Raw genomic sequence first — 15,404 nt, 5'->3', positions numbered from 1 at the left:
AGTGAATGGAGAGAGAAGAGATAAATTGTAATTTGTATATTTTGATATACAAATTAGGAGAGATATATTTTTATTCCGGATGCAAATAATTTTAGTAAGACCTGATTTTAATAGCAAATTTCATTAAATTTTGTAACAGTAATTCATAATTAAATGAAACAATAGCTTTATTACATAATATACTAGTAATATTTACCAACTTACGTAATTTTTCAAAAAATAAACCATCAAAATTGTACAAAAAAAGCAAATAAATGTAAATTTTATTAATACAATACGTAGGATGTAAGAAAGGAATTGGTATTGATGTATAACTAATTGTTTTGTATTGAAGGCATGAGAGACTACCACCCTACCTGGAAGGTGGTTGGGTTTCTTTTGTGCCCTATAGTGTAAATTTCATATATGACATATATTATAGTACTATTTTCAGGTTATAGCAGTAGATTTAGACTTTCAAGCTATAACATTAAAAATTTCAGGTTATAACAAATTCACAAATAAAAGAAATGTTTTTATTAATTTAAAAAAAGTAAAAAAAAAAACGAAAATTAAAAAAAAAATGGAATTATAGACAATTAATTTGAATTTATTGTAGATAATTAATGATTAGCATGAAATAAGGGATTCAAACAAGTTAACAATATTTTTTATCTGTAATTCACTCAAAATCAGTTAAGATAAATTAAAAAATCAGATCATATCATACTTTTGTAGATAATTAATAAATAGCACGAATTAAGGGATTTAAACTAATTAAGATTATTTAATATCCTTAATTCACTCAAATCAGTTAAAATCAAATAAAAATTCAAATTTTATCTTCTTCTTTTTTCAACGTTTCTCTCTCTCTTCAATTTGCAACAAAAAAAATTCAACGTTTCTCTCTTCAATTTTCAACCAAAAAAAATTCCACATTCGAGTAATTGAAGTTTTTTTCATCTTTGAAAATTCTTGATTTTGTTGTGATGGACAACTACGTATCAGTTTTAATCAAACGTGGTGAAAGATGGGATCCTTCGGGTTAGTATTTATTATTGTTTAACGTTTGTTTTAGAATGATAGCGAAATGAAACAAAAATGATCAAACTGTCGATTAATTGAAGGTGGAGTCATATTTTGTTAACTGTTGATATCATAATGTTTACTATTGTGAAATGTAAAAAAGTTAGTGTTTTTTTTGTTTATTTGTTTATTTTGTATACGGTTATTGTTTTGTGAAATTATAAATTTAATGTGATTTTATGAATAAATTTGATAGAATAAATTAAATGAAATTAAATTTGTAGGAAAGTGTGCTAATTATTCTGTAAAAATAATTTAATTATAATGTTGACGAATTTATGAAAATTTATTTTATTTGATAATGAATTTGATAGTATAAGTCGAATGAATTATGTATGAAAAGTGTGTTAAGAAATATGTAAATTTTTTTTGGAATTCTTGACGAAGTGTATTACAAGTGTTTTAAATTGGTATTAAATGTGAAATTGTTGAGTTTATATTAGTTTTGTTATTTCTGTATAAAGTTGGTTGACAGTAATTAATTATTTAGGACGAGAAATGTATATAGTTTGAATGAATAATCGTTTTGTATAAAATGTGTATTAAATGAGTATGAAAATGTATAAATTTGGCATGAATGATGATTGTTGTATGAAATGTGTATTAAGTGAATACTAAATGTGAAATATTATGTTTTGTAATGTACTGCCTGAATGATATTTGTATGAAAAAATAATGACGAGTGTGTATAATTTTGTTGTTATTATAATGATTTTTATGGATGAAATTTGTATTGTCTTTGAAATGAAAAGTTAATATTATTTAACATACTTCTAATTGATTTGTATAATGTTAGACTAATTGTTTTTTTTTTAATGAAACAGAGAATTATGTTGATTTTCAAATGAAATGAATTATATATGAAAGAGGGTTGTTGATGTGAAATTCAAAAGGTCCAAAGTTACTTGCAGTAGATGTTATCGAGTTGGCCACAACATGAAGCATGTTCAAATTATCCTGTGCAAAACTAATGACTGTTTATTTGTTTAGACTATATATAATTTTTATTGTATTTTGTCGTTTAGATTAATGTTTTGTTTTGATATGAAACATAATTGATTTGAAGTGCATTATAAACTTAGTGTTTAATATACCGTTTATTCTTTATATATTGTTCATTCATTAATCATACAGATTGCATAATGTTAAAAATAAAATTTATTCCAGCTTAATACATAAGATAGTGTAAATATTAGTGATAATTATAAAATTTAATTATGGTATCCTGAGTATTTAATTTCATGTAAGTTTACATGAATATTAATCAAAATTCCATACACGTTTTATTCAAACAACATGCATAAAAATTGATAAATTCATATAATCACACAATTTATACCATTTGTATATCAATATTATATCACAATTCATACAATATCCAACAATAAAATATTAAACTCATAGGCATACACGTATTAATCAGATTTCATACATGTTTCATCCAAAAATATGTTTAGAATATAAAGTAAGCATAATGTGATTTTTTTTAGAAAAAATCAGTAGTTTGACAAATCATACCATTTTCATACCAATTTAATAATTTATACCATAAACACAGTTAATAGACAATCACACCAATGTTAAAACGCAATTCATACCATTTGTATACCATTATTATATCACAATTCATTAAATTTCAAAATCAAAACATTTAAGCGTAGTCATACACATATTAATCAGATTTCATATAGATTTCATCCAATAAATGTACAATTTGGAAACATACTAATATTTTCAAAATAGTATCTTGAAATTATAATAGGCCATCAGTAATTCATATGTAAACGATATCTGCCTGAAAGAAAACATATGATATAATATATCATCAAATACTTAAACACAAAAAAATTGTCCAAAAGTTAAAAAAAAAATAACTTTTTGTTGTTCTTCTTGTTAATGGTTTTGAAGATGCTCCAACTTCTAAATTTTTTTTTCTTTTTTATTTCAGTAACAAAATCAAAATCGGAATTAGAAGGGGTTTCAACAATTTTCCCCTTCATCTTCTTCCCCTTTTGATTTGCAGGGGTGACCTTTTTTTTTTCTTCATTTTTTTCTCTCTTTGTCGCTCCTTCAACTTAGATGAACCATCCGTTGCAGGATTTTGAATATTCGTCGTATTTTCAACAATTTCACCCAATCTGAAACTCTTTTGAGGCGTTTCAATGAGTTTCTTAAAAATATTTTGTTGGGAAAAAAAATTGGACGAAAGATTGAATGTTGGTGTAGTTGGCTGGTGAGAAAAATGGGAGAGAAGAAGGTGAAAGTGGGGTAATAGCGTGTATAGTTGAATATGTGTGGGGGAAGGGTGATGGGATTAACTAATGGGAGGTTATGAGTATAACATTAAATAAGGAAGTGTAATCAATGTAAAATTCTATAATTGTGTAAAAGATAATTATGGGGTATTCTTTATTTAAATAATTTAATAATAATATAAAATTACAAAAAAGTACTTATTTAATAAAGTAAAATTTAATTAATTTATAAATAATTAATGATATGTTATAACCCGTAATTAAACTGTTATAAGCAAGAATTTTTTAAAAGTAGATTTAAAACCTGTAATATTGACTCTTAAATGTATATATTGGGTGATTTTTCCTTATAATTATTCTTAGTCTGATATGATAATATTTCATAGTTTATTGCAAAGATAAATAAATAAAATTTACCCATTTTAATAGTTATAAACTCATAACAAAACAAAAACAAAACTCATGTCCAATATTTCCCCTAAGCTTGACTAGGTAATGATCACTTGAATATGTTCAAATATGTTTTTTGTACACTTCATCAATGTATTATAAAAATATTTAATCATATATTCAGAAGCTTACAAATAAAACACATCATAACTTAAGTATAAAACAAAATTTATTAGCATATTTAAAAAGCTATTGATGTAATATTCTGCTAATTTTTTTTTTCAAAATGTCATGTTACTTGCATCAAATCGTTATGCATTCGATATTTTTGGATGATTGAGTAACAAAGAATACAATTTTGGTGTTGGACCAAAGAGGGAAGTTGTGAGATTTATGTAGAAAATGGTTTTTAATTAGTTCCAAAGAAATCAAATTACGTAGATAGTCTATGTTGCTCGAATTTATTCTTTAAAAATATCGATGGATCCTTGTTGGATCCTTCTAGTGTATTTTTGAGGAATTTGATATGAATACAATAACATTTTCGAAGAGTCTGGACAACTTAGTCATTAGAGTAAAAGCGTAAGCGGTGACGTGCAGTAAAAATTAATGCATTAAAATCTTTTAATCTCTTTTTTCTTTGTTAATATTTACATGCAAAAATACTTTTAGACGTCTCTAGCAACTTGACCACACGTGGATTGTTGTAATCTGGCACATATTTTCTTTTCAACAATTAACTCCCCTATTTATGATTTTTTTCCAAACCAAAATAATCCAACTAATAAGCACACCTCTTTGTCTTCTTATTTCTTATATATATATATATATATATATATATATATATATAACAAATAGTTTTTTTTCAACAAAAAACTACAAATCTTGAAATAATGGGGAAGATTTGTGACAAAGTGCATGGTTTAAAGCCAATTATAATGATGGTTTTTATACAAATAGGTTATGCAGGAATGACTTTATTGTATAAATTAGCATCAAATGATGGAATGAGTTTAAGGATTTTAATTGCTTATCGATTCCTCTTTGCTGCCGCTACCGTTCTTCCTTTAGCTCTCTACTTTGATAGGTAATCTACTTTTCGCGTTTCTGTTTTTCAGAGTCAAATAATTGATAATTTTCAATTCACTTCTAGAAATACATGTTTTTCCCATCGCAGACTTCTGGTAAATTCGTGTTATAGAATAAGATTTTGTGAACATGATAACAAACAGATTCTCACATAAATATTGAAAAATTTTCTATGTGAAAACATTATTGTTTTTTTATATTTTACCGATCTAATCAAAATATTTGAATAGCGTTTGAACATTTTTCAGTGAAAAATTTGAACGATTTATGGTTGTTATGTTTAATATATGTAGGAAGAGTAGGCCAAAAATGACATGGATGGTAATGTTGCTTGGGTTTCTTTCTGCACTCTTCGGGTAAGTTCCATTTTTACTTCATTCATTCAATCAATTAACTATGTGCTATGTAAACTATATTTACAAAATATATTAATTTGACTATTTTTAAATGAAAACAAAAAAAATTAAATCTTTTTATGAGAATTCTTGACTTTTCCAGTTAGGATCCTATTCATTACTGATTTGTCTATTATCTTTAATAAATGATATTTTTGTATAAATAATATTAAATTCAAAGTATTTATATGTATTAAATATTCCTTTAATTTTATTTATGTTTTAGTTAATATTTCAAAATTATTATAAAAATTAATATAAATAAAAAGTATGAAATTTTCTGATTGTCAAAATTGGTTTTATAGTTCACAACTTTAAATTAAAATAAAAAAAAATCCACTTTTATGGAAAGAAAACAAACACATAAAAAAAAAAATCTTAAGAGTATTATTAACAAAACGATCCAGGCTTTTACGGTTAAAAATATTTTATCTTAGTCAAAAATATTATTTTGTGTAAAAATAAATGAATAAATAAAAGAATCTTTATAGCAGTATTTCCAACCTCTAATATTTATTTTGTACACATAATCTATATCTATTACACTCTTATCTTAATGAACAAAATAGTAAATGGAGGAGTCCTTTATATTACTTTATGTGACACTATTCGACTGAACAAAATTCGATTAATGAATTATTTGTTTTATTTTTATACTCTATTAGATTTTGATAATAGAAAATTAGAAATATTAAAATTAAAAGTTAATTTTTTCAAATGAATTTAAATTTCTTAAATTTTGAAAGTTTTTTTTGTCAAAGGATGTAATTTATTATGAGCTCTGCAATTTACTAGATTCTTGTAAATCTCATTTCGGTACTAGTGCTTTCAATTAAGTACATGTCTGCCATTAACTAATTAATCCATGCATTTATTTCTGATTTAATTTATTATATATATTTATATTTATATTTATATATGCAGGGGTTCAATGCCACAAAATTTGTTTGCAGCAAGTTTAGTCCTAACTTCAACAACTTTTGCTACAGCTACACTTAATCTCATACCTGGCATCACTTTCATTATAGCCATATTCTTTAGGTATATATTTCCAATTTTACTATATTAATTTCATCCCTTTGCACAAAGTATACTTTTGGCTATATTGAAAAGTTGTTTTGGAGGCACTAATAGAAATAAATGTTTTTTTTCTACTTTGAAAAACATGATTTTTCCACTTATAATTTACCATTGACCTAACTCACTGGAAGACGTTTTATAGAAACAAATTCTCACTAAAATAGTGTAAAATTTTATTATTTTTTCATAAAATTATTATTATTTTTCTTTTCTCACCGTTTCGATCGAAATAGCCACTAAAGATTTTTTAGTAGTGAGAATAGTAATTTATGTTTGACTTTATAAGTGAACTAGATAAAGCGGAAATATTTCTAGAGGAAAATGATGTTGTTCATCCTGTATTCCTTACATACTTAGAACACCAACTTTGAAGAACTTGATAAGAAACAACAAAGTTTAAAGAGTATTTTCAAAATTAGAAAATTAAAACCAGTAGAGAAATAGAATCAGATTAGAAATAATATACAAAATATTTTTCTCAAAGAAGAAAATTGAGCCCGCTGAATGCACAGTGTCCCCTTAAAGAAATTATTCCCTCAAGTACCTGAGGTTAATGAAATATATCCTCCCAGGATAGAACAATCTTACACATGATCGGTGTATCGGTACCTAAAACCAAGGTGTCAGCGAACCACTAAACGACAACGACAATTAAGTACACTTAGAATACTAGATTTAGTAGTAGTAGAAGTCCAAAAAATTGATTGTTTTAAAATGAGAGGAAATCCCTCTATTTACAACAAAGGATAGTGTGAACAGATGCTTATTGTGTCTTATCGAAAATGTCACAACCCTTTGAAAAGTTACAACCCTTCTGAAAGGTCACAACCTTTCCTAAAAGTCACAACTCTTCATAAAAATCGTAACTTTTCATTAAAATCACAACTCTTCATAAAAGTCACAACTCTTCATTTTTCATTCACACCTTTTAAAAACCCAACAAATTATTTATTCGTTTTTTTTTTTTTATAAAAAATTTGCTTGAAGAAGTTTTGAAAAAATAAGAAATTTCCAAATACTAATTTAGGGTGTTCTTCTAGAATCTCTTGTTTCACTTACGAAACACTCATTACGTTCTTAAGAAAATAATAACTTTTTAAATATATTTTTTTTTCTCTTAGAAAACTTCTTATAAGTGTTGTTGTACGACTAATTTGTGATCCCTAAACTTAGGTAATTAAATTTAATGTCGAGGTGGATTGACTCATCAAGTTTTCAGAGTTACAATTATTCCAATTCGATTTTTATATGGTAAACTATTATACTAATTATAATTAGCTAGGACGAAATTGAATTTGAAACCTAAAACTTATGTGACGGGTGTGATTATGAACTCTCATGTAAATGTAGATGTAAATGGATTTAGTTGAACTCACCATTTTTTTAATATTGAATATAAAAGTTTGGTGAAAAATTAGTAAGAAGTTGATAAATATTAGACTATGAATCTATAATTTCAAAGTGTACTATGAATTTAGCGGTAAAAACATAAATATTGAACTTATAAAATTTAAATTTTGGAGCCATTTGACCACAAATATATTTGGGAAAAATTTGAGGATAAATGTTTGGCCATGTAATTTTTCATACTTGGCAAACATCCCAAGTTCTAAAAAAAACAAGAATTTGGCTAAATTCTAGTATATGAGAATTTTTAAAAATTTAAATTATCCCAAGTTTTTATATTTTATAAAAACACTCATAATTTATAGTTTAGATTTCATCCCTAGTTCGTTATACAAAATTTATACTGTTATAAGCATATTTTATACCATTTTTATCTGAGCTTGTTCTCCGAGATCACTTCCAATTATAAAATTGTAATTGTAGTTTTTCATATACAAATCAATGGTATTTTCCTTTTATTTTCTCTCTTTTTTCAAATTCATATTAATTATATATGTTCATTATAATGGATTTTCACGGAACACTATTATTATAAAATGATAATACAAACTTATGAATATATTTAATAGTTTTTAAAATTTATGAGTATAAAAACTATATTTTTTGAAAAGTCAAATATTTCTCTTCAAAATTTTTGATCAAACATCTAAAATAATTTTACAAAAAATATTTAAAAATTTATGGTCAAACGCTATCTTTGAATGTGCTCACCATGTAATTTGGACTTATTTGGTTAGGTTGGAGAAGTTGAATTTGAAGTTCATACAAACATAAATATCAAACCTATAAAATTTAAATTCTGAATGCGCCGATTATGTGATTTTGGACACATTTGATTAGGTTGGAGAAGTTGAATTTGAAGACAAGGGCAGGACAAACAAAAGTGTTGGGAACATTAATTGGAATAAGTGATAGGGTCACGTGCGATTCCCATGCATCTTTTATTTTTAATTTTAATTTTTAAAATTTTTGGATAATTTATTATATATAAAAGTACTTAATCAATGGATAATGCACAACTATCTCACTAATAAATTTACCGTAGTAAATTAAAAAAAGTAATATTTTTCGTTTTTTAACTTTTTAAATTTTTACCTGATATATAGAATGGAAGATTTATTTTCTAGTTTAACTATATGAAATGCAACTACTTTGAATTATATATATATTTAAAAAATGACACAACTATCTCACTATGTGATTTGGACTTATTTGATTAGGTTAGAGAAGTTGAATTTGAAGACAAGGGGAGGACAAGCAAAAGTGTTGGGAACATTAATTGGAATTGGTGGGGCTATGCTTCTCACTTTTTACAAAGGCATGGAAATTAAAACTTGGTCAATCAAACTTGATTTTAAAGAACACGTGGGAGCCTCTCAGCAAAACCAAAAACCATATGCTCATATTTTGGGTCCTATTTTGGCTATTTGTAGTTGCTTTTCCTCAGCATTATCTCTCATTTTTCAGGTAATATTCAACTAATTACTTGTCCTTATTTGTTTTAAAATATGAGCTCACATCGATGGAAAGGTTTAACACTTCGATGTCGGCTCTTTGCCACCCAAAATCCACTAGATTACTAATATGGCCAAAAATATTTCCCTACCATTAAAACAATTGGGCCAAAATGACTTTATTTTAACATAAAATTTAATCGAATACCAATTATTAAGGGCATATTTGATTCAATTTAGTTTTTCAATATAACTATGCAGTAACATATGAAATTGCATTTATGAAGTAATTTTAGTTAAATTGTAGTTATTACTTTTGATTTCACATTGATAGAATTTCATATGTATTGATGATTAAAATGTAAATAACATTACATTGACTAGCTAATCATAGGTTAACTAAACCCAAATTTGCATACATAATATGAAATGTAAAGTAGGACACCAAAATATGTTTCAAATCACAATATAATAATTTTTTTTAGATTTATGATATTATAGTTATTGTGTCTTCACCTAGCATTTATAATTTAAATTATACATTATAACTTGTTTAAAAGTTGCTCATAATGTGGTTATATCATATATGACACCTTAAATTGATGAGAAAATTCACCACATTTTAACTATATTGTTTCACAAGTGCAACTCCACAAATTATTATAAAACTATGGTTAGAAATTAAGTTGGATCAAATATGCCCTTAATATATATGTATGTAGGTCCAAATATACTCTTATTAGTCTTATGTGAAATAAGACATTTTTAGCCCAACTTTTATTAACGCTAAAGATAAATTAAAGTCAATTTTATACCTTTATTAAAACAGAATGGTTTCATGTTCTTTCATTGATTGCCCGACCATTCTAGGGCATTTGATAGTACTATTGATATTTCCTCTTATTTTGTTCACTTTTTTGCTAATGTTCAATGTTTAGGCCAAGATGAGTGAGTTGTACCCTTGTCATTTTTCTAGCACTGCCTTAATGTCCATTATGGGAGTACTTCAAGCTGGAGTTTATGCCATTTCTACTGAAAGAGATTGGACCCAATGGAAATTAGGATGGAACCTTAGGTTGTTTGCAGTACTTTATGCGGTACGTTATAACATTTATTTGTTATAATAACATTTCACTTTAACGCCTAATTCCTTTGGAACTGTTCATTTGCATGTTATGTTATATTATATGTTCTCTATAATAACATTTCGCTATAGTGGCCAAATAATATTCAGACAAACGATGATGTTATAGAAATGTTTGACGTTATAAAGATGCCTTTTTTTGTAGGGGGTAGTGACTTCTGGATTAGCAATCATTTTCTTGATGTTTTGTGTAAGAATGAGAGGTCCATTGTTCGTGTCTATTTTCAGCCCTTTGATGCTTGTATGTGTTGCCATTGCCGGTTCTTTATTTCTAAATGAGAAATTACACTTGGGAAGGTATTCTTTTTGCACTATTTACATATTGTATATATCTTCATTTTTTCATTTTTTTATATGTAGGGTAACAGTTTAATGTTTAGGTACTCCATTAGCAAAACTCATATTTAAATTGCAAATACACGTCGTATTTATTCTATACATGAATAACTTACTTCATAACTAGCTATCGATGCATCTACTCCAACTCTTGGTGTTTCCTCTGAATTATTAGTTGCATTAGACATCAATATCACTAGTATCTTTCAAAACAAATTCAATGGTATCATAAATTGCAAATACGCATCGTATTTATTCTATACATGAATAACTTACTTCATAACTAGCTATCAAATGTTGTATAACTTATGCAAAAATTAATATATGCATAAGTTGTCTCTTTACTAGATACCAAATAACCTCTTATAGGTTATTATTTAACTCAGCCTTTGTTTTCTCCTTCGTCTCTTTCTCTCTCCCTCTCTCGCTTATCCTTTGTTTTCTCCTCTCTCACTCTCTGCACATTTCATCTTTTGAGCTCAGATTAGCAAATCATGATCACATTCTTCAGAGAATTTGATTTTTTTGAAAAATGATTATTAGCTAAAGTAAAAATGAAAAGATTAGGATTTGAGAGAAGGGCAAGCAAAGGATGTAAGGAAGGGGTACTAATGGGTAGAAAGAGTGAAAAATTAAGAGGCTCAGACGTTTGATCATTTAATTAAGGGAAAAAGGTCAAAGATATTCATCTACATTCGTTTCATAGTTAAGTTTATGCCTAGTTATACTCTAAGGTCAAATATACCTCTGCTATTATGAAATTATTTAGAAATATCCCTCATTTGGACATATTTCCCTAAGCTGACGTCAATCGCCCCATTTCCATCAAATTACATATTTTTTACTTGCATTACTATTTATAGTATTTTTATTTTTTTTAAAAAAATGAATGTAACTTTGTTTATATGCGTTGGAATATTAGTGTGTTAGGAGGAGCAATAATAATATGTGGATTATACATGGTGTTGTGGGGGAAGAAACAAGAAATTACAAGGACTTCCAAATTGACACCTTCAATAAACTGTGAAGAATATGACCAAGAAGATCCTATTGTTCCTAGCAATGTCATTGGAATTGCTCCAAATTTCCATCCTAGGAATGAAATGGAACAACTACCTAGCCAACAAGTTCAAAAGGACAAGGAATCTATTGATCTTGATTCAAAGGTCTAGAAGTACTTACCTTCTTGATGACGAGAATTTAGTTTTAGTTATATACATTATCATTATAACTAATATAATTGTTGCACCTTAATTAAAGACTTAGCATTATTCTCCTTTTTGATTTTATTTACTTTGCTTACTTTTCGTGTTGTTTGATTCGGATTTAGTTCAGCTCGATGAATTTTGCTCGATTAGATAATAATACTTATTTGGATTGTTGACATATGTCATTTTTTTGTCCAAAAGGTAATATTTATTTTCTGTTTGTTTATCTATCTATAGTCGGGAAAAGGCATAAATTTCCCCTTAAACTTGTTCCAAAAAGTAAGTTACACGCTTAAACTATGACGACCTATTACACACCTTTACTACTTAAAAGTGAATTTAATTACCCCTTAAAACTGATGTGGCAAAATAATTTTTAAAAAAAATTAAAATAGGCACGTCAGATTTATTAAAGTAGAACAAAATAATCAAAATTCAATTAAACCCCACCCATTCTTCACATCTCCTCACTTCTCCTCACTTCTCCTTCTTCTTCAACCCCACCCTCTTGAGGAAGCACATTTTTCTCCTCTTTCTTTTAAGCAAACATTTTTCCTTCTTCCTTATTCGACTTCTTCTCAGCTTGCTTAGCAAATTACTTATCATCAATCTAAGTTTTGTGGGTTTTGATTTGTGTTTGTTAACAAAAGATTTCTTAATGTCATTGGTGGAATAAAATTTGGGGGGTTTCTTAGCCGCTGCAGCTACGACGGGCTTTTTTGAGAGAAACGGGAGAATTTTCCACTCCTTAAATAAGCTTCATGTTTCGATTAGTGTTCTTGGCGGCCATTGTTAAAATTTTCATCTTATTGTAATTTTGCTATGAATAAAATATAATTATTAGAGAATTTTAATAATTAATTGGAGATTAATTAGTGTAAAATATAGTTAAGAAAAGAAAAGTTAATTAAAAATAAAAAGGAATATAATTTTTTTTAATTTCTGACATGGCACTGATGTAGCAGCGAGTGTAATACACCATATATTGATCATTCTTCCTGCAAATTTATTAATGTTAAAACAAGGGTAATTTTATATCGTTATTTCAACTTTTAAAATATTGGGCTCATGCTAAGTGCCAACCAAACATTATATATATATATATATATATATATATATTTCTTTCTACTTGTATAGAAATGCCATCAAAAGGACGACCAAAGGTAGAATTGTCTTTTCCAAATTGTCTAGAAACACCCTTTCTTCTTCAAAAACATAGAACTAGAAACATCGGCAATTCTCCAAAGCCGAAACAGAGGATCCCTTCAATTCTCCATCTTCAGCTTTCAAAGAATACTTAGGAACGACCTCTTTCAGCGTCATATTGAACTCGCAAGGATGATTCAATACTGCAGCCCTTCCAATATCCATGTTGCACAAGTTAAGTAATCTAATCCTTTGGTTATAGTCTGCTACATGTTATTTCTAACGCATTAATGATTAAACCTATGTAATGTCTCATTGATGTCTAAATCACAAGAAGCTTATTGTGAGCAGTAGGCATGTATTTGTGAATTTGATGTTTTTCAAAGTAAAACACTTTTTATTGAAGAGAAGAAGGGCAAAGGCCCTCATTGGCATGACTTAGAGACATTTACAAAATTAATATTTTGAATGATATGGTTATGGCTAAAGTAGAATTAGGGCTGGCTGGTGGATCTTTGATCTCTGCCTTATTCGTGGCGAATTGAGAATGAAAGGATCATGTTATCGTCAATGGCTTGATACATATCCAGAGTAAACCTAAAAATTTCTTAACAACTTGAATCACATCCTTTTTGTTATTTATTTTGGTAAGTTGGTCGAGATGGAAGGTACCTGAAAACTATTATTTGTAATTTCTATGTTCTACCTATTGGCTTAGAATTGTATCTATGTATCACAAAATCATTGACTGATATAAGAACATGATAAAAAGCTAAGTTGCTCGGACTCTCCAAAAATGTTGCCGTACCCGTGTTGGATACTTGAAAAATACCGTTGACATTTTTGAAGAGTCCAAGCAACATAGATAAAAAGAGGATACTAACAGAGAGGATAAAACTTGCCTCTTTGACCATATTAATGTCGAAGGAAGCTTGAGATCTTGTCATCTGACCTTGCCGAGGAAAAATAATCACATGTATGAGATTTACTTGAAGTATTTTAGATTTGTAAGAAAATATGTTTTTCTTAATTTCTATAGTTGCTTGTGTAGAATTGTTACTTGTAGGAAATACCTAGAATCTGTAGTAAATGAATTATGTTTCTATTTCAGAAAAAATATTCTTTCAAGTTTCAATGATTTTGGTGAATGGTTTAGCCCTATATCGTCATCTGGGACTGTTTTGATTTCAAAAAAGTTTGAAAGCTTTTATAGCAAATGTTTTACATCTTTGTATTGTTTACTCTGTACTTTAAACTCAAAAGAAATTCAAAGTTCTTCCTGTAGTCTGCAAGATACATTAGGGCATAAATTTTTTGCTTTCAACCTAAGTTGCTCGGATTTGGGTGAGGGTGTTCAAAACCGATGTGTATTTAGAGGTCGGATTCTTCATGATCTTAATTTCATGATATGGGGTACAGATCCAAGTACTGATACTTAGACTATGATCTGGGGGTAGAAATATGGTGGTTGAAATAACTTTCTTCTATTTGAATAGATCAAATACTAGGTAAACTATATATACTTTTATTTATTTCAACATGACATTTTTTTTATATACATTCTCACAAACGTAGTAATTTCCTGTCTAAGACCACGAATAAAGTAGGTTGATAATGACTAGCGGGGCTATCCCTTGAAGTAAATACATCCCTTGGTAGTACCAAGCAAGCAGTTGGTACGTAGTAGACACATCCTCTTTATGTTGTTTTGTGTTATTAACTATGCCTATGAAATTGAAGATAAGATTTTTATCAAATGCTAGCTTAATCTAAAGTTTGTTTGAACATGGGACATGTCATTATTGGTGACCACCGCAAGAGATAAATTTTCTTTCTTGTTATCTTAAAACATCATTTGGAACTTGCAAGTACTCTCTGACAGAGCTTTTCTAATTCTTCTTTGGATCTCTAACTCTTTTATATGTCTTGTTCTGTAGCAGCTTGCATGAAGGACCAACTTCATGTGAAATTTATCATCATGCCAACTAAAAAAATTAAGAGATATGACGTTGATCAACATTTGACATACAAGATAATTTGATAGTTTGGAACTTATGATTTTTTTGTAATCCTCATCTTTTGCTGATACATTTGACAATCACAACCATTTTCTTGCACTATAGTTCTACCAAATATAAGCTATAGATTGTAGTCGAGGGGTTGCTTTCGATAGAACCCCGACTTAATAAAAATTAAAAAATTCAAAGCAGTTTAAAGAGGAAGGGCTATTTTAATTAAAATTTTCTTTTTTTACTATTTCATGGTCTAAGATTGTCGTACCTAAAATGCCGGTATAGTTTTTTTGTTTATGGGTATTTCAATTTTAGGCAAATTTATTGAAAAAAGAAGACAATTCAGTGAATGCTCACTAACAATTGTGATAGCGCGATGCATGGTAGTGAAAATTTTGAGTTATCAAGAAGTGTTCGTTATTT

The 15,404-nt window shown here is 27.7% G+C and overlaps 1 protein-coding gene across 1 annotated transcript; it reads left to right on the top strand.

Annotated features, from left to right (window-relative positions):
- Positions 1–4,603: 4,603 nt before the first annotated feature.
- Positions 4,604–11,852, top strand: LOC125876599 (WAT1-related protein At1g25270-like). Its single transcript, XM_049557819.1, has 7 exons — positions 4,604–4,797; positions 5,093–5,155; positions 6,119–6,235; positions 8,902–9,148; positions 10,074–10,232; positions 10,425–10,576; positions 11,538–11,852. The coding sequence occupies exons 1-7, from the start codon at positions 4,604–4,606 to the stop codon at positions 11,785–11,787; spliced, it is 1,182 nt and encodes a 393-aa protein (XP_049413776.1). The 3' UTR covers positions 11,788–11,852.
- The last annotated feature ends 3,552 nt before the right edge of the window (positions 11,853–15,404 follow it).

Source organism: Solanum stenotomum, chromosome 9 (genome assembly GCF_019186545.1).
Source record: "Solanum stenotomum isolate F172 chromosome 9, ASM1918654v1, whole genome shotgun sequence".
Lineage (NCBI taxonomy): Eukaryota > Viridiplantae > Streptophyta > Magnoliopsida > Solanales > Solanaceae > Solanum > Solanum stenotomum.
Note: the sequence above shows the minus strand (reverse complement) of the source record. Positions and strands in the feature narration are given on the sequence as shown.

Bases quoted from the DNA above. Each gene is read 5' to 3' on its own strand.
- LOC125876599 (XM_049557819.1), top strand. From the start codon at position 4,604: ATGGGGAAGATTTGTGACAAAGTGCATGGTTTAAAGCCAATTATAATG. The intron at 5,156-6,118 runs GTAAGTTCCATT...TTATATATGCAG, and splicing joins TTTCTTTCTGCACTCTTCGG to GGGTTCAATGCCACAAAATT. The intron at 10,233-10,424 runs GTACGTTATAAC...CTTTTTTTGTAG, and splicing joins TGTTTGCAGTACTTTATGCG to GGGGTAGTGACTTCTGGATT.